This window comes from Lynx rufus, unplaced genomic scaffold (genome assembly GCF_022079265.1).
Source record: "Lynx rufus isolate CCGP_SWC_20201006 ecotype Redwood Valley unplaced genomic scaffold, mLynRuf1.p SCAF_8, whole genome shotgun sequence".
Lineage (NCBI taxonomy): Eukaryota > Metazoa > Chordata > Mammalia > Carnivora > Felidae > Lynx > Lynx rufus.
Window position 1 is genome coordinate 72,713,048 of NW_025814896.1, and position 25,015 is coordinate 72,738,062.

The 25,015-nt window shown below is 37.4% G+C and overlaps 1 protein-coding gene across 4 annotated transcripts in view; it reads right to left on the reverse strand.

Annotated features, from left to right (window-relative positions):
• Positions 1 to 688: 688 nt before the first annotated feature.
• Positions 689 to 25,015, reverse strand: part of ASB3 (ankyrin repeat and SOCS box containing 3) — a 122,430-nt gene continuing 98,103 nt past the window's right edge. For all 4 annotated transcript variants that reach the window (XM_047069755.1, XM_047069756.1, XM_047069757.1 and 1 more), the window contains 2 exons: positions 21,604 to 21,737; positions 689 to 2,583 (listed from right to left, as the gene is read on the reverse strand). In XM_047069755.1, the coding sequence (XP_046925711.1) occupies positions 2,378 to 2,583; positions 21,604 to 21,737 (340 nt within the window). In that variant the 3' untranslated portion in view covers positions 689 to 2,377. The remainder of the gene's footprint in view (positions 2,584 to 21,603; positions 21,738 to 25,015) is intronic.

Below are 25,015 nucleotides of genomic sequence, written 5' to 3' on the forward strand. Positions count from 1 at the left end.
ATAAGTCATTTGCAAATATTTTCTCCCATTCCATGAGTTGCCTTTTACTTTTGCTGATCACTTCCTTCACTGTGCAGAAGCTTTTTATTTTGATGAGGTCCCAATAGTTCATTTTTGCTTGTTTCCCTTGCCTCTGGAGACATGTTGAGTAAGAAGTTGCTGTGGCCAAGATCAAAGAGGTTTATGCCTGCTTTCTTGAGGATTTTGATTTCTTCCTGTCTTACATTTGTCTTTCATCCATTTTGAGTTTATTTTTGCACAAATATTTTAAAAATAAAAATGTACAGTATTAAAGCACTATTGTGCATGTAGGTCAGAGCTTATGGTTCACACTAACCAGAGGTATCATTTTGATCTAGATTTGATCTAGATTTAACTAACTTACTACCTGTAGATACTTTCACATTTCTCACTGAATCCTTGTTGTAAGTCATAAAAATCATAAATACGTAAAAAATTTTTAAAGTTTATTTATTTTGAGAAGGAGCAAGAGAGGGAGGGAGAGGTAAAGGAAGAGAGAGAGAGAGAGAGAGAGAGAGAGAGAGAGAGAGAGAAAGAGAGAGAGAGAGAATCCTAAGCAGGCTCCACACTGTCAGCACAGAGACCAATGCAGGGCTCAAACTCATGAACCATGTGAGATCGTGATCTGAGCCAAAACCAAGAGTCAGATGCTTAACTGACTGAGCCACCCAGGTGCCCCCATTTTCAGATTTTTAAGAACAAGAGCTCAATGATGTTATGGATAGTTTAATTTTTATTACATATTTGAACATGAACAAAAACATGAGAAGATTCACCCTCAAATGTAAACATTCTATGTGCATCTAGCTGTAATAATAAACCAGTTATGTTAAAAATCAGAGACTTGGAGTTTGGAAAAATAAAGATTAGGACATTTAAAAATTACTACATAGTACATACATCCTTGGAATTTCTTTATTAAGTATCAGAATTTCCACCTGGTTTTCCAAATTTATACTTATTTCTGCCTGTATACCCACATTCAAACTCTATCTCCACCCACAGGCAGCAACTATAGCTCTAATCTGCACGGAGTTCAGTCATCCATCTGGACCTTAACATTGCTTCCATCATTTGGTCTGACTTCATCCACTGCTATTATCAAATAGCAAAGGCCTTTCAGAGATGCACCTGACACACTCCCATCTATTTCAATCCACAGAATCCCAACAGGATAGAAGACCTGCCCTCCTCTGGACCCAATTTCTAGTTGTCTGTCATGACAGTAATGCTTTCATAAATTTTCTTTCAAGGTTGGTCCTGACAGCATCTTACCGTAGCTCACCTGATCCAATGTTTAGTCCTCTCTGACTATAGATTCATATTGAACAACTGTAAAACCAGTGAGGTGGTGTCTCATTACCCTAGGATTCTGAGGTTTAAATTTCATAGGATCAAGGACTATTTTATAACCTATCTAGATAATAAAAAGGAAAAACACTATAATATGAATATAACTGGCAGTCATTGCTTCATAGGATCAAAGCTGCCCTCTGATATAGAGGCTGAATGGCGCTTGAATGTTTTATTTGATACTATGAGACTCAGAAATACATAGCTTTCTTTCTTTAAAGATGGTGCCACAGAAATGCCCCTGTTAGTCTACTGATTAGTACTCCAAATGTGGTTAAATGCTCATTTATTTCAATACTGACCTAATTTTTTTCAACTGAGCCTATCTTTGAGTTTAGATCTGTTCTTGCCATTGCAGAAATGGAGTTTCTTTTAACCAAAGACAGTATCAAGGAACTGTGGGGTAAAACTAACAACAACAGCAAAATTATTCATTTTCTATATTCTTTAAAAAAAATTCTCCCCTGAGTTTATCTGTGAAAAGCCAATGAATAGCAATTCTTCATAAAACTGACCAAATTAAGAGATGAGAATGGACTTATTTATAAACATAAGAGATAGTCAACCTTAAATAAAATAATAATAATAATAATGATGATGATGATAGCTTCAACCCCATTATGTGTACACTTCCAGGAAAGTTTTATGCAGTCCATTCTAAGCTCCTAGCCCGAGGTAAACACAGAATCGTAAATGGAAATATGCCATGTTCAGCACTAGAAGCAGCCTCATAGTTCATTAACAGAATAAAGTGGAAAACAGTTACATAAATGAATTTACAATATAAAATGTGCTGGTGAATCTGCAATAAAGTAACATAAGTGAAGTTTTTAGTATTTTTTACCAGAAAGCCCAATTGTAAACATTTACATTAAACTACCGTCCCTTCAAAACCTAACCAACCACACAAACAAAAATCATCTTTTATGACTATGAAATCATGAAGAATTTGTACTGCATGGCTCTTTGTTTTGGTAGTTTTCAGAGTAAGACAGGAGCTGCATTAAGTAGCTTCATTGATTTCTCCATCTTCAATAGCTGTCAGTGCTGGAACTTCATTCATCCTCAGAACCTCTGCATAGAGCAAGTAATTATGTAGACTTCTGGGAAGTGGCAACTGACAGATAAAACTGTCAGATCGTAGGTGTTCTGGTTTGAGACAGGACCGAATTTCCAAACGACAAAGGTGAGTAAGGGATGGAAGACAGGCTGGAGAAACAAAAAAAGATGAACATTTTTTTAATTTTCTTTTTTAAAATTTCCCAATTCTTTGTAGTCAAAGAGAAGGCATATGTAACTTAGATTACTTTTGAAAGATTACTTTGGTCAGGATGACCCTGACAAACTATTCATTCCTTTTATTCTTTTTACAGCCTTCACCTGGTTCATGTCTGCAATTGCTGGCCACACACTGAAAGTCAGTATTCGGGGCCATATAAATGTTCACATTCTAAAGATGTGGCAATACCAGTTGGTACTTAAGAAATGAATTAACTAATTTTACATATGATAGACACCCACAGCAGCAAATACTATATCCCTCTTTCTCTGTTTCACTGCAAATGGTCTCCAGACCTACCCCATCAAGTGAATAAGTGAGTAATTTATAGAAGCTTTCCTCTTTTTATCCACAACATAGATTGATATTTTAAAATAGACACAGAGAGAAAGGGAACATTGATTATCTATTAGGCCACATACCTATACATTTCACACACACTATGTTTTTATTTTCATTAACCCTATGAGGTGTACATTATCATACTCATACAGAGATAAGAAGATTAGGTAATTTTCCAAAGGTTATACATCTAGTGCATGGTAGAGCCAGGATTCAAACTCAAGTGCAGATGACCCCAAAACATCAACACACACTTAAAACTATTGCTGCCAGGGGCACCTGGGTGGCTCAATCGGTTAAGCGTCCGACTTCAGCTCGGGTCACGATCTCGCAGTCCGTGAGTTCGAGCCCCGCGTCGGGCTCTGGGCTGATGGCTCAGAGCCTGGAGCCTGCTTCCGATTCTGTGTCTCCCTCTCTCTCTGCCCCTCCCCCGTTCATGCTCTGTCTCTCTCTGTCTCAAAAATAAATAAAACGTTAAAAATTAAAAAAAAAAAAAAAACTATTGCTGCCAAAGGGCGCCTGGGTGGCTCAGTCAGTTGAGCGTCCAACTTCAGCTCAGGTCATGATCTCACTGTTCGTGAGTTTGAGCCCTGCATCGGGCTCTGTGCTGACAGCTCAGAGCCTGTAGCCTGCTTCGGATTCTGTGTCTCCCTCTCTCTCTGCTCCTCCCCTGCTTGTACTCTGTCTCTCTCTCTCAAAAATAAATAAACTTTAAAAAAAATTAAAAAAAAAAAACTACTGCTGTCAAAAGCTAGTTACCAATTAAAAGATAATCCAGATGTACTTAATTAAGAAAATTGAAATATTCTACATAAGAATGAAATGTTCAAGGTGCTATATAGATAAAGTAGATTTAGCATATTAAATTGAGCTTCATTTTCTCGGATGAAAAGTGTTAACTAAAGAAGCTAACGTCCATGGAAACTAAGAGCACTATAAACAGCTATTGGTTTTATGTGAATCAAATCTAACACCTTTTATTAGTCAAAGAAATCTTCTATAAAATCCTCATGAAATGTAACAATGGTTAACAGACTGGGATCAGAGCAGCAAAGGCAAGTACTATCAGGAGACCAGCTGGTCTGACTCCATGCCTAGGGGTTCTGTAAACTGTAACACCCCGTAGGACCTGCCATACTAATTCTCCAACATCTTCAACACCTTCCAAACCACAAAAGTTAAGTCATCACCTAATTTTTAAGTTTAAGCTTATTGGCTTAAGTTGTTTTTTCAGAGACTGGGAAACTTCTCAAACCATAGTGTTTCAAAATGCCAAAGAGGTTATCTGATTTTGTACATAAAACCTGAATCTAAGAAAACATGAGAATTTTCTTAAACCATAACTCATAGACTCCCCATTATAAATAGGACTATGACATCTACAATACGTAGCACATTTTTTTAATGTTTATTTATCCATTTTGAGAAACAGTGTACATGTGAGCAGGGGAGGGGCAGAGACAGGGAAAGAGAGAATTCTACACAGACTCCACACTAGCACAACACACAGTTGGAACTCGCAAACCATGAGATCATAACCTGAGCCAAAATCAAGAGTTGGACACAAAACCAACTAATCCACCCAGGCGCCCCCCCACTGCACATATATTTCCAGTGCTTTCATATCTGTATCTTGTTTAAATTTTACCCTGTTCTGCAAACGTAAAGGAAGAATCCTTTTCTCACTTGTAAGATGGGAAAACACAGTGAAGGGAAGCAACACAGAGATAAGAATACATATAAAAAGCATGCCCAACCTGCAAATGCCCACATTTTTCCAAAAGAGTAAGCAGGTTCAAGTTTAACAAGTAGGCTGACTATGTTGAACTGTTACATATAAAGAAGCCCTCTTCCCCAGTGAGATCAGGAATGATAATTGGTCCTAATGTCACTGGGTATGCACAAATATCATAAAAGCTTTAGAAACAAGCATAACTGATTCTCGGTAAGCATACAACTCAGCTGGTAGGGACACAAGCATGTTGGCATACTACAGAGCAAGCTATCAGCTACAGACACTGAGCACACCGTCGGCACAGTGTCTGTAGCTGATAGCTTGCTCTCTAGTATGCCAACATGCTTGTGTCCCTACCAGCTGAGTTGTATGCTTACCGAGAATCAGTTATGCTTGTTTCTAAAGCTTTTAGAAAGAGCACACCGTGGGCACAGTCAGATGAGAATGAAACCGGAAATGACAAGATTGGGTTGTGTGAGTTAAAGTGAGGTTGGTTAAGAGAACTTCTACTTATATTCAGTCAGAGTTTAATATGCATCTTGTTCAGTTGAGATCTCATCATTCTGCACATTCCTGTTAACACAGATACACACTCAGCAGGAAGATAAACGATATGGCTGTACAACCTGGAGGAGAGCTCTTGGGGCTAAGGGATTCTTGATGCCTCTCCAGCTTCTCCAACTTGACAGAGGACATTAACTTACAGCCTCCTCGGGCTATGGAGAGTTCCTCTGGATGCCCCACAGCTTCCTGCAATACCACAAGCCTTTCCAGGCCATCTGACTACACCACTGTATCATTATCTTCAAAGCTAAATAAACCACTTATTTGTTTAGACTATTACGTATGTGGAAACTTAATCATTTGTGAGCAAGCCCAACTGGAACAGTACACATCTGCTATGAGAAGTTTACCCCACTTGCCCAGATTGACACGGTATAACAACAAAATAGCTGCTATCAGATCCAGGTGATTTGACTCCAAGTCTAGGATTCTTTAAAGTGTGATAAGACCAAAATAATTCTCTAACATCTTCTAAGCCACTGAAACTATCCCAAGTTTCAGAAGATCTTTCCATTTTTTAATACAAAAAAAAAAAAAAAAAAGGTTGGGGGGAAGAGGTATAGTCACTTCAGACATTGATTACAATTTTAATTGTACCATTTTGGTTTTTCTCCTGTGAGCACAAGAGATTGATGGCATTGTGAACAGTTAGAGGGAAGACCTGTATTCACTTGAACTGAAGGGAGTCTTTCATCTGCAGATTATTAACATAGACAATAATATACCCCTCAGTGCCATCTTAGTTTAATATACCAATGAATATTAAGGAAATTTTATAATCATATATACAGTATTTCAAAGCATGCAAAGCATTCCTATGAAAGTTTTAGTGATGCGTAGTATTTCCAGATGTGTTACCACTAGCTGAGAGAAGATCAAGCCATGCCTTGAATTTATAATATGAAATAGTCCAGAAGCTGTATGTATGTAAAAACATACTTTCATGAAAACCTGTTAAATCCAGATTTTAATTTGTTAAATACATCTCTGCCTTCTTGGATTATGGCACTGATTGTAGCTTAGAAAATGATGTCTGAAGCCATGCTATACTTTTAAGTCACTTTTCTGACCCAATCAATCATACTCAATTTAGCATGATAAATCTTCTTTATCTATAGATGCAATAGCATCATACAACCTTTCACTTTTCATTCCTATACAGAATTCTTCAATTTTGTTCATTTTGTTTAATATGTACTCACAGAACAATTGAAACAAAAGGCTACATGTTATATGAAGTTATATTAAGGTGAAAAATGATTAAAACTAAACATCACAATTCTTAACTCATTATGCTTATCAATGCCAACTTTCCTATAGCACAGAACTACATGTACATCATACATACCCGCTACCTATATTTTCCACAACGAATCATCTCTAGTCGGCCCTTATGCCAATATTCAAATGAGCTTTCTGCCTAGACTGTATTTCTGTGGTTCCTCTGTACGACTTTCCACATCAAATGCATTCATTTGACTTCTGGGCCATCTAGTACAATTTATATTTCCATCATTAACATGTTGTCTTTCTGGGTAAGGGGCATTAAGGAATCTACTCCTGAAATCATTGTTGCACTGATGTAAATTTTAAAAAAATTAAATTAAATATTTTTAAACAATGAAAAAAAAGAATAAAAAAATATTTTCTGGTTGGCTTCTATCTTTTGTTCCCAGTCTTTCTTAATTTACTAGCATAGTCTCTCTTACCCACTGATGACAACCAAAAACTCTAAACAACATTCAAAAGGCAATTACCTGAGGGGTCTGAGAAATAACTAACAGATAGCTTAGGGCAGGAAATCAAAACATGGAGAATGACCAGGAGAACAGCAATGAACAGAACGAATGGAAAGAGCACCACACATAAAAATATCTGTCTGCAGTTGTCTGTATTAACAAGTTATGTGACCTTGGGCAAGTCATTTAAATACTTTGACCTTGAGTTCTTCCTGTGTAAGAAGGGCATAATGCCTTACCTATAAAACAGACATGATGTCACCTCTCTGCACCAAAGTTGTTGAAGAGGTTCAAGTTAGAACACATTTGCAAAAGCATTTTATAAAGTATATCACATACAAATCCTAGATACCATGTAATCCAGTGATCTGCAAATGTTTTGAATGTACACTCAATTAGTCTTTGAGTACATATGTGTAGCTATTTTTTAAATAATTATTTATTAGAGGTATAAAATTCTTTTTACTTTTACTAAAAATATTAATAATAATATTTTAACAACAGCGAGGTGACTAAGTTCTATAAATTCTTAGTGACTTGGCAATTCCAAGATTTGGTTCTAGGTCCAGTTTATTTTGATACTTGATTATAAGGGATGATGTAGCTTAAAGAAATATCTTTAAAAAGATGAGGTACAAATGGGAAGGGTACATTGTAGCTTAGGTGAACTAATCGGCATAGGATCGCATCTACCAATTAGGCAAAAGTTTTTATCAAAATCCACCCAATAAATTAGTATTTTTCCTGATATCAGTTTATAACCTAATTAGAAAGTTTTACTTCTTTGCATCTTTATTAAATGCATTCAAAACCCAGGGAAATGGTTTCCAAGTATTTTAAAGGTGTCAATATAAGAGTTTTTCTAGGTGACACATTGTTTTTGGCAAGAAAAGCACATACAATAGAAGTACTTCCCAGGATGTTTTCAGAATCATCTCCCCATAGCAGTTTCTTTCAGAAAGTGGTTTCTTTCTCACTCATTTAAAATGTCATCTTTACCTTAAATCATCAGGATTTTTAAAAAATATGTACTAGGTTTCATACTACTGACACCTATTTATCACCAAGAAAAAGAATTTGGTTCAGGAGACTGGAACATTGCTATTTTAGAAAAAACAAAAAACAAACAAACAAAAAAAAAACAGCTATATAATCCATCTTTAAGTTTTACTCTTACACCAAGAGAATGAGCACACTTCTGTATGTATAAATAATCGTGGTTACTCCCATCTCATTATAAAGTACTACAAAGACTCTAATATATTTCAAAAGTCAAGTTTTTATGAAGCTGTCCACCATGGTATTACTTTGTGCTATTCTGGTTTCAACTCCTTTCCTGTATTAGCCTATTAATGATGCAATAAACTCATTTCATGAATGATGTTATCTCTATTTCCTAACATCTACAGAAGAGTAAGCCACCCCTGATGAATATGGATGCAAAAATTCTCAATAAGATACTAGCAAATCGAATTCAACAGCATATAAAAAGAATTATTCACCATGATCAAGTGGGATTCATTCCTGGGATGCAGGGCTGGTTCAACATTCGCAAATCAATCAACGTGATACATCACATTAACAAAAAAAAAGAGAAGAACCATATGATCCTGTCAATCGATGCAGAAAAGGCCTTTGACAAAATTCAGCACCCTTTCTTAATAAAATAAAAACCCTTGAGAAAGTTGGGATAGAAGGAACATACTTAAAGATCATAAAAGCCATTTATGAAAAGCCCACAGCTAACATCATCCTCAACGGGGAAAAACTGAGAGCTTTTTCCCTGAGATCAGGAACACGACAGGGATGCCCACTCTCACCGCTGTTGTTTAACATAGTGCTGGAAGTGCTAGCATCAGCAATCAGACAACAAAAGGAAATCAAAGGCATCAAAATTGGCAAAGATGAAGTCAAGCTTTCGCTTTTTGCAGATGACATGATATTATACATGGAAAATCCAATAGACTCCACCAAAAGTCTGCTAGAACTGATACATGAATTCAGCAAAGTTGCAGGATACAAAATCAATGTACAGAAATCAGTTGCATTCTTATACACTAACAATGAAGCAACAGAAAGACAAATAAAGAAACTGATCCCATTCACAATTGCACCAAGAAGCATAAAATACCTAGGAATAAATCTAACCAAAGATGTAAAGGATCTGTATGCTGAAAACTATAGAAAGCTTATGAAGGTAATTGAAGAAGATTTAAAGAAATGGAAAGACATTCCCTGCTCATGGATTGGAAAAATAAATATTGTCAAAATGTCAATAGTACCCAAAGCTATCTACACATTCAATGCAATCCCAATCAAAATTGCACCAGCATTCTTCTCGAAACTAGAACAAGCAATCCTAAAATTCATATGGAACCACAAAAGGCCCCGAATAGCCAAAGGAATTTTGAAGAAGAAGACCAAAGCAGGAGGCATCACAATCCCAGACTTCAGCCTCTACTACAAAGCTGTAATCATCAAGACAGCATGGTATTGGCACAAAAACAGACACACAGACCAATGGAATAGAATAGAAACCCCAGAACTAGACCCACAAACGTATGGCCAACTCATCTTTGACAAAGCAGGAAAGAACATCCAATGGAAAAAAGACAGCCTCTTTAACAAATGGTGCTGGGAGAACTGGACAGCAACATGCAGAAGGTTGAAACTAGACCACTTTCTCACCCCATTCACAAAAATAAACTCAAAATGGATAAAGGACCTAAATGTGAGACAGGAAACCATCAAAACCTTAGAGGAGAAAGCAGGAAAAGACCTCTCTGACCTCAGCCGTAGCAATCTCTTACTCGACACATCCCCAAAGGCAAGGGAATTAAAAGCAAAAGTGAATTACTGGGACCTTATGAAGATAAAAAGCTTCTGCATAGCAAAGGAAACAACCAACAAAACTAAAAGGCAACCAACGGAATGGGAAAAGATATTTGCAAATGACATATCGGACAAAGGGCTAGTATCTAAAATCTATAAAGAGCTCACCAAACTCCACACCCGAAAAACAAATAACCCAGTGAAGAAATGGGCAGAAAACATGAATAGACACCTCTCTAAAGAAGAAGAGTAAGCCACTCCATCAGTAGTCATTCTTACAGATTTTCCAAAAAACATTTTTCTATTAAATAAGTCATTACTGTTATAAACATATCCATTCCGGTACATATTTCCTTTAGTGGCTCCCAGAAAAGTTAACTATTACTGAAACAGAATCTTCACAAATACCCTAAGCCAAGACCTATTATAAATATTATATATTTATAATAATAAATTAGTATACCTCCAACTTAGTATACCATACTTCCTACCTGCAGAGTGATTTTTGACTCTTTAACTCTTTAGCAGTATTATCTGTGCCCCTTTGAATATTATTAGCTAACAAGGAATGGGTTTTATTCTGTCCCATATTATTCTAGCCAGTTTTACTGTGGCAGCAAGAACATGTTTCCCCAACAGTATGTGACTTTTTGCCTTTTCACTAATGATTAAGAAAACTTCAAAAGATTTGTAAGCATTTATCATCATGTTTAGTAAAATTTGTAAAAATAATGGATTGAACATCATGACTTAAAAAGTGATTTAAAAAGTCACAGATTTGTCTTCATGGCTTAGAGTGTCTTGCTGATTATTACTTTTTTCATTACCTAATATTTCAAGGCATGCTACATACTAAGGTCAAAGCTCACTGTTAACATTACTAACGGTGAACCATATTTTCAATACTTTTCTTGATATTTCTAAAATTCTTGTCAGCTCAGATTAGGTGGTCATCAAGTTTTGTTTTGTTTTGTTTTTTAATGTTTATTTTCGAGAGAGAGTACAAGCAGGGGAGGGGTGGGCGACACAGAATCTGAAGTAGGATCCAGGCTCCATCAGCACAGAGTGCGGCACAGGGCTCAAACCCACGAAACTGTGAGATCATGACCTGAGCTGAAGTTGGACATTCAACTGACTGAGCCACCCAGGTACCCCAGGTGGTCATTATTTTTAATCAGAGAACATGGCTATGTGATAAAGAGCAGGGGTACAGCTCTATGGTTATTTGTACCTTAAGTATTATCCACATAAAACGCTCTTTCTTTAAAAGCGTCAATCTTTTTTTTAATGTTTATGTGTTTATTTTGAGAGAGAAGGCGTGCGAACGGGGGATGGGCACAGAGAGGGGAAAGAGAATCTGAAGCAGTCTCTGCATTGTCAGCACAGAGGCAACAGACCATGAGATCATGACCTGAGCAGAAATCAAGAGAGAGATGCTTAAACAACTGAGCCACCCAGGTGCCCCAGGCAGCAATCTTTTTAAGCCGCTTGATCAATTTTTGAGAACTGGATAACGTAATCACAAGTCTACTGAATGACCACACATTAACTACAATTCATTAAAGCAAATGAATGTGGTTGCATGGTCAGCCCCACCACACACCTCGTTTTGGGAAGTACTTGACCTAACCCATACGGATATGTAGCATCGGACCATGTGTGTTAAGAGAGAAAAAAGACAAAAAGACAAAAACTCAATTCAAAAACTAAAACTACTTCAACAGTAGAGAAAAGACAAAATGGAAGGGAACTTAATCATTGATAATCAATTATATCTTCCTGTATCCAACCTTTAAGATGCCTCTCTGGAGCACGGAATATTTGAAAATTAAGTAAAAACATCTAGCCTAAGCAGTTTCCTATGGTTATCAGATGAAAGAATGAATCACGGTCTCAGAATCTTAGAAAATAAAAATCCATTCTTTACTTCCCTACTCCATTTAGAGGAGACAATAGGATAAAATTAAACTCAATATTATAAAGCAAATTTTAACTGTCCTAAAATTTTTCCATAAAGTCTTCCGGAACCCCCATTCTACCACAAACTTTCCTACATCTAGAACACTGTAGAGAAAACTCTCTCCACTTCTTGTCCTCACAGGGAAATCACTTCCTTGACCAATTTCTCAAATAGAATTTTCTCATTCTTCCACCCCCATCACATCTACCACAAAGTCTAGGAGGCAAATGTAACATTCACACAGTTCTGCACCACTTCCAGGCCCATGGTTTTGGGTCTCTAAATTCCAACGTACACTATCCTTCCAGACTTCACTCTCCCTTACTGCTAGTACACCCAATCTTTAATGTCCTGGAGACATCAGGTCCTGTGACTCCTCCGCCACTAGTCTATCAGGTCCCCTCCTTTCTTGTTTCCTTTCCTGACCAGACCAGATTCCATGAGCCCATCCCTTATGTATTTAATCATCCTCAATTCTTCCCTCTCTGCTCTGACAATCCCTAGGATCAATCTAAACATTCTCCTTCTGCACCTCAACACAGAGAAAGGGAAGCAATGCTGGGGGAAATGATCACATAACCATATGAACGAGTACCACTTGCAACCTCTACGAGGTCTGTAGGGTTGCATGCACCTCTTTCCCTGGCCCTCATTCCTTTCCCACAACCACCATTCTCAACTATCAGGTCCCCACCCAATTGTCACTTCAGTCTCATCTGCAAGATTTCCCTCCTACTTCAAAGTAAAACAGGAGGCCTTCAGGGCCCTCTCTCCCTGAGGGCCTAGTTCTCCAGCTATAATATTATCTAGAACTACCCCATCTTCATTCTTCTTTGCAAAGAAATGGGCCTTTTTGAGGCGAATCCCATCTCCCTCTGGGTTATCTGAAACCTTATTACATAAATATTGCTTTTATCTCCAAATAGTTAAGCTAGTGTTATTGTTGTGTTTTTACAAATTGAGATCCTTCAATCTATAAAAGGTGTTCAAGCCTCTCTCGACTTAAAAAGAAAAATTCTGCTATGACCCTGCATCATTCCCTTTAGCCATTCCACTAAAGAACTATGCTCACTTTATTTTTTCATTCATAAATTCTGTCAATGTCTAATACATACTTGACATGTAATTAAAGAACCCACTCACTAAGGAATTAAGGGATATAAACAGCTAGATTCATAAATGTCTACTTAGAGAAATACTTACATGATAGCTTCTCTTCACTGAAGTTCCATACTTGGAACTAATTTTAGTTAAAATTATAGATTGAGTGATTAACAGTTCATAAATGAACAAGTTATCAGGAGTTTAAACCTTCTATTCCAATTGTCTTTCCACCTTAAAATAGACATGTTGGGTCTAGAAAATAGTTTTTTGTTTCATTTGGTATACAGCTGTCCCCAGTGTCTGCCCACACGCATATCCAATGCAGTATGTCCCTAGCAGGAGTAAGATGGTCTTTCAAATAATATTGGTGACCTGATACTTAGAATACTTTTAAAAATTCTGTTTTAATTGCTCTAAGGCAATTTCCGTCTCTTAGCTTACCAACAAACTACTGACAACATAGAAAAATTTTAATAGCAAAACATCCCAGCAACTATGGATACAACCCATTAGTACCTAGTTTAGTAAGAATTTCTCCACCACACAAACACACACACACACACACACACACACACACACACACACACAGCCATGCAGATTAGTAAGAAGCTATATGTAGCTATACTTGGATTAGTAAGAGGCTGTGTGAAGCTAAAATTATAAATGGGCAGATGGAACCTTGTTAAAATTTTAAGTTAACTATAAATTTCTCACTAAAAAAAAAAAAACAAAAAAAACTAAGTCTGGCTCTTAAATCTAACAATCAGGGCAGTCTATAGGATATTGTTTAATCAAGGCATGATTCTCAACTTATGAAGGCCAACAATATGGCTGGAATCTTGGAGGTCAAGTTTCCTACTCTATAAATAGAAGATCACATGTTTAATTTTTCAAGATAAAAGGCAACTAGTGTTGGGGTTCTTAGTGATAATGTCTTAACCAGAGGAAATGCCTCTAGAGTTAAAATCCGCTGTGAATAGGGGCTTCTGAGTCTCACCAAATACTGAGCTTTATTAATTCTGTGGGCACAGCCCCTGTGGCCATTTTTCCTGTAGTTAAAAAAGAAAAATTTTAATGTTCACTTTTGAAGGAGAGAGAGAGCATGAGTGGGGTAAGAACAAAAAAAGAAGACACTGAATCCAAAGCAGGCTGCAGGCTGCAGGCTCTGAGCTGTCAGCACAGAACCCAACGCGGGACTGAAACTCACAAACTGAGATGATGACCTGAGCCAAAGTCAGACACTTAACAGACTGAGCCACCCAGGCGCCCCCATTTTTCTTGTAGTTTTAAAAGGGTAACTCTCTCCTCCACATGTTTTCTTGATCCCTACCAAATTTAGAGACATTTCAATTTATTGAACATTTTACCTAAAAACTGCAAGTTGGGGTTTTGCAAATCAATATTTAAAATAAGCAGGTGGGTTTTAGTTGAACTATGCTACCACAGAGCATTTGTATAAATACTCATTACCAAGTATATCACTACATCACTTGTACATTTTGTTGACTTTTCCTTGGTCATGGACTCGGGGACAGAATTTGGTTATGGGTTAACTTGGTTACCATTAGGTTATGCTATGGTAACATATAAATCCTAAAACCAGTATCTTTTTTTTTTTTAATTTTTTTTAACGTTTATTTATTTTTGAGACAGAGAGAGACAGAGCATGAACGAGGGAGGGGCAGAGAGAGAAGGAGACACAGAATCGGAAGCAGGCTCCAGGCTCTGAGCTGTCAGCCCAGAGCCTGACGCGGGGCTCGAACTCACGGACCGCGAGATAGTGACCTGAGCCGAAGTCGGACGCCCAACCGACTGAGCCACCCAGGCGCCCCAAAACCAGTATCTTAACACAACAAAGGTTTATTTCTGCCTCATGCAAAATCATCCTCAGGCCAGGTGATTCTCTAGGGCAGGTGTCCTGAAATGACATCTCAGTGTTTCAGGTAACTTCCACCATGTGTCACCACCATCTCAAACATGGCTTGCACACTTCCTCAGCGAGAAGGGGGAGCACAGAGAGCTCACATCCAGTGATCTTTGACTGCTTACAGCATTCACATGATCACAAAGTCTGGAAAATGCAATCTTCCTCTGTTCCAAGGAAGAGTAAAATGAAGCAGAACTCAGCTGAGGTCTGTCTCTGCCAAAATGACAAAATCTGTTGTGAAAATGATGAGGTAGGTTCTATTATTATCCCTTTTTTCAGCTGAAGAAACCAAGGCTCAGAGATGTAAGTAACTTCTCTAAGACGAGAAAGTAGTGGAGGTGTGTCTATTCAATTCCAGAGCTCCAATTTTTAACTATTTTATTAAATTTGCCTGATGTCCATGCAAAAACTGAACCATATCACTACCATGAGAGTCAAAGTAGAATGATAAACCATTATAGTAAGTACACCAGGCTGACTACATGTAAAAAGTTATTTTAAGAGACTGTTATATTTGCAGTTACAAATTACCTCCATTAGCTCCTCCATCAGCCTGAAATAAGGTTGTGCCCCATCTCCCATCTTTTTAACAAGTAACTTAATGATATAGAAGACACATCTTGAGGGGTGCCTGGACAGATCAGTCAGTAGAGCAAGGGACTGTTGATCTCTGGGTTATGAATTCGAGCCCCACATTGGGTGTAGAGATGACGAAAAATAAACAAACCTAAAAAAAAGATGGAGCTACATTGTATTCTGCTAAGCAAAATCAGTCAGAGAAAGACAAATACCATGTGATGTCACTTATATGTGGAATTTAAGAAACAAAACACATGAACATATGGGGGTGGGGAGAAAGGGGAGAAAAAAGAGAGAGGGAAACAAGCCATAAGAGACTTTTAAAGATAGAGAACAAACTGAGAGTTGATAGAGAGGTAGATGGGGGATGGGCTAAATGGGGGTTGGGCATTAAGGAGGGCACTTGCTATGATGAGCACTGGGTGTTGTATCTAATGGGTCAATCACTGAATTCTACTCCTGAAACCAATACTGCACTGTATGTTAACTAACTGAAATTTAAATAAAAATTTGAAAGGGGGGGGGGAGGTTACATCTTGAAAGATGTATCTTTCAAGATAGAAAATTTATCTTTTACACAAGATACATGCTATTGCTATAGATAACAGAAAAGCATTCTCTGAAAACTGGATACATTTTATTACCTTAAACTAGAAATGGCTTGAGTAGACAACTCGAATGCTAGTTAATTATTATCAAAAAGGTATACTTCAAACTCACACAATGTTATATGTCAATTATATCTCAATAAAGCTGGAGAAAACATTTTGACCAGAAAAAATTGTAATAAACTATGACTAAACTTAAATTGTTTCTGGTAGTTATTCCTCAATTTGTAACTGCAAATATAACAATCTCTTAAAATAAGCTGCTACATGTAGTGAGCTTGTACTTACTACAATGGTTTATCAGGAAAAGTACAGGAATAAGGAACACTGCTCCAAACTACAAGCATTGCTCAAAGTTTCAAAGGAAACTGTGGCTGTGGATACTTGTTCAGCCTACCACATTTAGCAAGAAGCCCTCATAATATTCCATGGGTTGCACAAATAGAATACTTAGCCCATCACAAATCAGCCTCTACTTTCCATTTTTGTTTTGCTTCTACTTCAAAGCTCAACTATTCCTCTTAAAAATGCGCTCTCAACTGAATCTACAACACAAAATAGCCGCACTCTGATACTTCTTAGGTAGTATAATTTTAGACTTATTGCTAACAATTAATATTAAAATTTGAGTTGAGGGGTGCCTGTGTGGCTCAGTTGGTTGAGAAACTGACTCTTGATTTAGGCTCAGATAGTGATTGCAGGGTCGTGGGATCGAGCCCTGTGTCAGGTGTTGGGCTAAGAGTGAAGCCTGCTTGGGTTCTATCTCTTGCCCTCTATCCCTCTCCCCCATGCTCTCTCTCACTCTCTAAAATAAAAAAAATTAATAAAATAAAATAAAAATTTTTTTAACTGAAAAAAATAAAAATTGAGTTGAGGGGTACCTAGCTGGCTCTAGCTGCAACTCTTGATCTCAGAATTGTGAGCTCAAGCCCAATGATGGGTGTAGAGATTACTTAATTAAAAACCAAACCAAACAAACAAATAAACAAAACCTTGAGTTGAGAGGGGCACCTGGCTGGTTCAGTCCAAAGAGTTTTGTGCAACTCTTGATCTTGGGGTCATGAGTTCAAGCCCCACACGGGGTGTAAAGATTACTTAAACTTTTGGGGTGCCTGGGTGGCTCAGCCGGTTAAGCGTCCGACTTCGGCTCAGGTCACGATCTCGCAGTATGTGAGTTCGAGCCCTGCGTCGGGCTCTGTGCTGACTGCTCAGAGCCTGGAGCCTGTTTCAGATTCTGTGTCTCCCTCTCTCTCTGACCCTCCCCCGTTCATGCTCTGTCCCTCTCTGTCTCAAAAATAAATAAATGTTAAAAAAAAAAATTTTTTTTTTAAAAAGATTAAACTTTTATAAAATATTGAGTTGAAAAATACAGTATTTAAAGAGAAGTGCTCAAAGTACATACAGGTCACCCACTCCTCCAGATACTATAAATCTAGCCCTGGTTAAGTCAGAGTCACAGATACCCCAGTACCTAGATGACACCATACTGATCTCTAAGAACTACTTTTACTGAATTATAGGTTAGAATGATAGCAACAGTCCACATTGAAGACTGGTAAGGTAAAATAATGTCCCCAAGAAACCAAGTCTACAAAGACAACTTCTAGGAAACTGTCATTACCACATCCAAGAATATTTGTACTTGTGAGTAACAAGTTTATCTTATGTAATCTCTGTAACCTAATGTCAATGACTAGAGAGTTCAGTCAGAACCAAATTGACAGCCTGTCCACAGGCACGTTTCAGATTACCATGCTATATTTTCCCTGACACCATTTTAAATCCATCCCCAAGTTTACTTTTCATTTTTCTTTTGCTTCCACTTTTAACGTCTTACTGTTTTGTGATAATCTACATGTATAAACGACTTAAAATCCTTTTTAGAACAAAGCAGAACATTGAAATGAATAGATCAAGAGAGTTTCCTGGGGCCCTTTTAGATTCTTTACAGAATCCAGATTCATATAATACCATGGATAGAATTGTACATATTTGATCATTAAAGTGGGGATGAACTAAAGCCAAGTGCTTTTATCCCTAAGAATTTAATTACTTAGACTTTATCTTGGACAGCTGGCCAGAGGTAGGCAGATTTTTTTATGAAGAAGTCTACTACTATGTGGTTAAAATGATATTTCTAAGAGGTATGTATAGAAGGCACATGATTATAAAAAATTGTCATTAAAGATGCAAACAGTCAGTACCTGGTATACATTTCCTTTCTGATGCAAAAAAAAAAAATCTTTTTGAAGACAAATCTAACTTCATGATTAAAACATGATTAAAACAAGGGACTAGTTGTCTTTTTTATTTGTAAACTACCAAAGCAAGCTCCTATTTCTTTATGGAGGAAAAAGGTAAAAGGTAAGGAAAGGAAAATATTGACCAAGGATATGGCATTCCAAAGACTTGAAAAGGGCCTAGAAAAAAAAAAAAATAGAGAAAATATTTTCCTTGGGATAGATACTGGTAAACCTAAAGGAGCTAGGGAGCTGAAATTATCTAGGGGCTTACTAATAGGTATTGGGCTACAAGAAGTATCTTTTCAAAAAAAAAATTAAATATTTTGAGAACATAGTTTCTGCTACCATGTTAAATTATTAGAGAGAGCGAGACTCATACATTTAGAGAGGTAGTTAAAGAATTGCTTTTCTCGGGGCACCTGGGTGGCGCAGTCGGTTAAGCGTCCGACTTCAGCTCAGGTCACGATCTCGCGGTCCGTGAGTTCGAGCCCCGCGTCGGGCTCTGGGCTGATGGCTCAGAGCCTGGAGCCTGTTTCCGATTCTGTGTCTCCCTCTCTCTCTGCCCCTCCCCCGTTCATGCTCTGTCTCTCTCTGTCCCAAAAATAAATAAACGTTGGAAAAAAAAAAAAAATTAAGAATTGCTTTTCTGGGCTCACTCTCACTGGTGATGAGCCATGCTTCTGCTCACTGGAAGTCCTGCAGCTCAAGATCCAAATAAAGTTAACCACTATACCGAATGGAGTGTCCTGAAAATTGAAGGAAAAGTAGAAAGCTGGGTGTATCAAGAGAGAGAGCCTTGAACTACAGAACGGAAGAGAAATTCAGACAACTGAGTAGGTGGGCATATCTTTTCCCCTCAGCCCTACTAAAATCCAATATTGTTATGGTTCCCATTATCTGCAGAAGAGGAACCAATACAGAATACCTTGAGAGATCAATATAACTAGGAGGAAGAACACAAGCTTTTCCTAAGTAGCCTGCAATAAGAGCAGGGTTTAAAAAAGGCTTTCCATAATAGGAATGAAAGGCCTTCTTAAAACCAGACAACCCAAGAGACAATGTAGATCAGAGTTTCTCAAACTCAGCACTACTGACCATTGAAAACAGATAATTCTTTGTCATGGGGGGCTGCCCTGCAGATTGTAGGATGTTTAGCAGCATCCCTAGCCTCTGCATGCTAGATGGCAATAGCTCCCTCACCAGTAATGACAACCAAAAAATGTTGGTAGACATTGCCAAATATCAGGAGCAAAATCATCCCTGTTGGGCACCGCTGCTATGGATGAGACAAGTAATAAAGAGCTGCCAAGGATAACTCATTCTCTGGGTAACTAGCACTCCCAAACCATTTCACTTCTCGAGCCAGGATACAGAAGGAACAGCAGGACTAGTAGGAAAAATGACAAGTTCAAATTTTAGATATGTCAAAATATGAGATACCAAGGGGAGCTGTCCATAAGGCAGTTGGATATATGGGAATGGAATCAAGAAAAGAGGTCTCGGCTAGAGAAATAGACCAGAAAAGCATGAGCTACATTAATACCTCTGAGAAAGACTTTTGCAAATCTGTAGCCAAAATAAAATGCTCTTAAGAGATGATGATTATTACCCTACCCAAGCTCTACCTAGTGCCTAATTAAACAAGAAGCCCTTGATGGATTTAGTCTATTGGAGGGTAATGCACTCATGAACAATTTTTACCTTCATCTGGACAAACTTACCATATGTTAAAGTCTTCAGAGTAAACTCTCACATATCTTTACTAATTGATACACTGCAATAATTTTCCCATTTGGCATATGCTCCCTCATTTGACTTTTGTTCCCAAATCCATTGTTCCATATTCTATCTATTTTAAATAGACACTTGTTCTCTACTGCTTCAGATACATAATTAGTAAAAGATGCAATTCTCAACATTAAGAATTAAATGCAAGTGAGTTTTCCAAAATTATCATTAAAGAAATTCTGTATGAAAACACTCAGACTCCAAACAGATTACTTTTTTCTTCAACAGAAAACTCTCTAAGAGTTTGAATACACCTCAGTTCAAGAGCATATTTTCCTGAATGTCTGTTTTTGATTGAGAAAATCTACTTAAATGTAATTTTCCAAGAAATTACAAGACACATTTCTACATATGCATTAAGTTCACTTGTTAAAAACCTATTCAACATGTTTTATGAAGAGCTACATTTCATGCAAAAATAGCAGAGAAGAAAAAATTTTCCTAGCTTTAGACATATAATCTGGTTAACAAAATATAGTTAAAGTAAACTAAATCTGAATTACAATTATTATGTTTAGTTTAAGCTGGCTTCCTTGCGTAAGATCTTCTACTTCATGCTTTAATTTTTTTTTTTAATGTTTGTTTATTTTTGACAGAGACAGAGACAGAATGCGAGTGGGCTAGGGGCAGAGAGCGAGGGAGACACAGAATCCGAAGCAGGCTCCAGGCTCCGAGCTATCAGCACAGAGCCCAATGTGGGGCTCATACTCCCCCCTGAGCCGAAGTTCGGACGCTCAACCTACTGAGCCACCCAGGCACCCCTTCTACTTCATGCTTTTTAATTAGCCTTAAAAAATTTTTAATAAGTGAAAGTAAGTTGAGAATTTGTTTTAAAACAGTCATTTAAATTATCAATCAGGGGTACCTGGGTGGCTTAATAGGTTGAGCCTGTGACTTTAGCTCAGGTCAAGATCTCACAGTTCATGGGTGTGAGCCTTATATTGGGCTTTCTGCTGTCAGGGCACAGCCCACTTCAGATCATTTGTCCCTGTTTCTCTCTGCCCTTCCCCTGCTTGAACTCTCTCTCTCTGAAAAATAAATATTTTTTTAAAAGGATTAAAAAATAATAATAAAGTATCAATCAATTCACAGAATTTTCACCCAGCTCACCTTGATAGTTATATTGTGCCAACACACTGGCATGCATTAAGTAAGAGGTATAAAAAAAAGGGTGGTAATAACAAATAAACAGTTAGCATTTTTCTGCCCACAAACTAAATATTCACTAACAACATTTTTAGGACTCACTTTTGTTTACATAGAAATAAAAGGACACCATTAAATAAAAATATCAATAAACACCTGCTTTTCTTTATATGCTCCTTAGGCTAAACTTATCAAATCAGATAAGATATTCATTGAAGAAAATTACTATGATCCACCACCACACCACCACCACAGCCCCATCCTTTCCGCACATAAAGAAAATGCAAACAATGCCCAATTTAATGACTCTGATCACTTATAATTATAAGATAGCTAAAGAGAAGAGAAAGTAGTGAAATGTGTCTAAAATCGAACTTTCTTACCAATATGCTGCTGCAGAGCCCGAGACGAGTTTGAGGCACGAGTGGAGATCATCTTTTCAACAGCTGGAGGAAGTGTCCTCCAATTAGTAAACTCCAAAGTGAAGATAAGGATGTCATCACTGACTGAGTCAATCCTGTATTAGCAAGATGTTAACATACCATCAGACACAAAATATGCCAAGGGTTCATCCTGAAAACAAACACCACTTAGTTATTCTTGCAACCTTTCAGTATAGCAGGAAGAGCGAAAACTGGGGCACAGAAAACATTCATGTAACTAGAGGTAAGTTCAATGGATATGAATAATCATTTACAGGTTCCTACAAGAAAATGAATGGACTGTGTGTGTCCTTGTCCACTAGATGATAAGAGAATTTCTACTTCTGTAGAGGACAGGAATTCTCCTTCCCATTCCTCAGCAGCAGGGGTAAGAAAAAGAGAGGCACCAGTATCATCAGTGGATTTGTCAATTATCTCTTCCCACTGGAATCTCTTGCTATAAACACCTCAAGTGGTCATCCTTATAGACACACAACTTAACAGTCCTAAAAGGATAAAGCCCAAAACACCCAAAGCTATCACTCAACTGAGTATATGGGAGAGATGACTTGTTTCTGTCGAATTCCCAGGGATGGGCAATTGTTACCCCGTAGGAACCTTCCGCACTGTGTAGTCAGTTCTAAAAGATGTACTAAAACAACTTTTGTCCTTAAGGACTGAAAAGTGTTCAAGAGAAACAAGTTCTCCCTCTAGTATTTCAAAATAATACTGAATTTTCTACCAACCCAGCCAAAAGAGACTTCCCCAGATTTTATAAGCACCTGAATCCTACTGGACAGAGCACTGTTCTAAGAAAAGTTCTGGTTTCTTTTTTTTTTTTAATTTTTTTTTAACGTTTATTTATTTTTGAGACAGAGAGAGACAGAGCATGAACACGGGAGGGGCAGAGAGAGAGGGAGACACAGAATCTGAAACAGGCTCCAGGCTCTGAGCTGTCAGCACAGAGCCCGACACGGGGCTCGAACTCACGGACCGTGAGATCATGACCTGAGCCGAAGTCAGACGCTTAACCGACAAAGCCACCCAGGCGCCCCGAAAAGTTCTGGTTTCTAATACCACCTCTACTACTTACAAACATATTGCCTGAATTCTTCAAGCCCTAGACCACAGTCTCAAAAATGCAAATAATACTTATTTCAGGAGAATATTTGAGAAAATAATATGAAACAATACAGTAAACATACTTTGAAAAGTATAAAATGTTGCACAAATATTTGATATTACTAAAACTGGATTGAAATTTTCAATATTGCATTTTTGTAGGCCTTAAAACATTGTACACATGAAATTTAGTCACATCTTAAAAAAAATTTTTTTAATATTTATTTATTTTTGAGAGACACAGAGAGACAGAGAATGAGTAGGGGAGGAACAGAGAGAGAGGGAGACACAGAATCCAAAGCAGGCTCCAGGCTCTGAGCCATCAGCACAGAGCCTGACGCGGCGCTCGAACCCACGAACCATGAGATCATGACCTGAGCCGAAGTCAGTTGCCTAACCGACTGAGCCACCCAGGCACCCCGAAATTTAGTCACATCTTAAAGAGAACTCCAAATTCTAACAAGATGACCCATCTTGTTACAAGATTACCCATTACTCAACTAAATACTCCCCTGCAATATTGCATTGTTGGAAGGAAAATAAAATGATTAGGGCTTCTGGTAATTACTTCAGAAATTACTTTCAAGGTTGCTTTTTTAAAGATGTTACTGAGCAAGGACTAAAAAAGGGGGAAAAATAGAAGGAAAGGAAAGAAACTGAATAATACTCTCAACTTGTCATCTCAAAGACAACTTATATTTTGTAATTCAGAGTCAAAGTGTCCTTGAAATGAAGGACTAGAGAGTATGAAAATCATTTCTCCAATTCTTAATTCTCCAATATGCAAGCATACATAAGAAAGAAGTGTAGCACAAAATGCTTTGGGAAAACATTTTATGTCTTAGGAAGCTCTCAGTAAAATCACAACTTATCAAGAAATACTGAGAATACATTAAATGGTACAATATACTCAAAGGCAAACAATCTCCTTAACATTCTAGTACCCCACAACAAAGGTTACTTAATTCTGGCTCCTTATTTCTTTTTTAATGATTTCATTTTTCTGCTTAAATGTGCTTTAAGTCTCACTGTGACCAAACACAAAGTCATTTTTATGCAGTTATCTAAACACACACACGAGAAATAAATCTGTTTATACAGCTTTAGTTAATATAATGGTGAGTTGATTCTACCAATGCTGATAATGCCACTAAAAATGTATTGTTAGTATACTACATTGACCATTACATTGTACAAAGCAGTTGTACAATCATAAACGAGTGACAGTTAATCACCTAAATGCACAGATGACATTTACTTCCTATTATTCACCCATTACATTTGGGCAAGGGTAGGGAGGGGACCTAGTCTTGCATTCAAAGTTGAAAAAATATTTCAACTCTGTAGATTATATTGTGACAGGCAATTATTCAGTGAGATACATTTTTAAAACTGTTTAAGGCAAGCAATACTAGGAAAGACATTTATAATTTACATGACAAAGATTAAGCAACAGACTTACATGTGATATAAATAAGATACAACCAAAATCCACTTTAACAACATACTGGAATTTTTATGGGAGAATTTTTCTTGAAACAGCTCTTTGAATGTAAATTTGATCAAAGAAAGCAAAACATTTATCATATTCAGCATAAACAGTAGCTTTATCCATTCAATAAAAGATCAGTGAACAAAAATTTGACCATGTTAAGCATTTTCATTGCTAAAGTGAAATTTTCCATTGTATTTTTCTAATGAATATAAAGTGACTGAAGTTACTCCTTTGGAGTAAAATATATACAACTGGCATTCTCCCTCATTGAAAACAATTGAAAGTTTTACAATTTACTTCAAAATAATTTGTAGTGTACTGTTTCTCAACTCTTTTCTAGCCCAACACATTCAATATATATAGCACACAGAGAGATATCAACAAATACAACAGAAAAATTCTTACATGGCCTATTCACATGGTGGGGGGAGGGTCCTGTATCCAGACTGGGGACGGAAGAGTGTATTTTACAAATCCTTCTGGGAGAATTAATGTAAGTAATTCCCTCTCCCAGCCCTCTAGGAAGTTGGCTGAGGAGGAAAGGGAAAGAGGCAACACTTAATTTTTCCCCCTATAGGTACTTGCTAATTTATGAGTAAGAAGGAGCAAGAAAAGCTGGCATATATATATCCCCTAGGTTATGCAAGGGATTAAGGAACTTGAAATTCAGTGATGTAACGACAGTATCCATATGGACACACAGGGCAAAGGCAGGATAGCACAATGGTTAGAAAGACAAACTTGAGCCACACTACA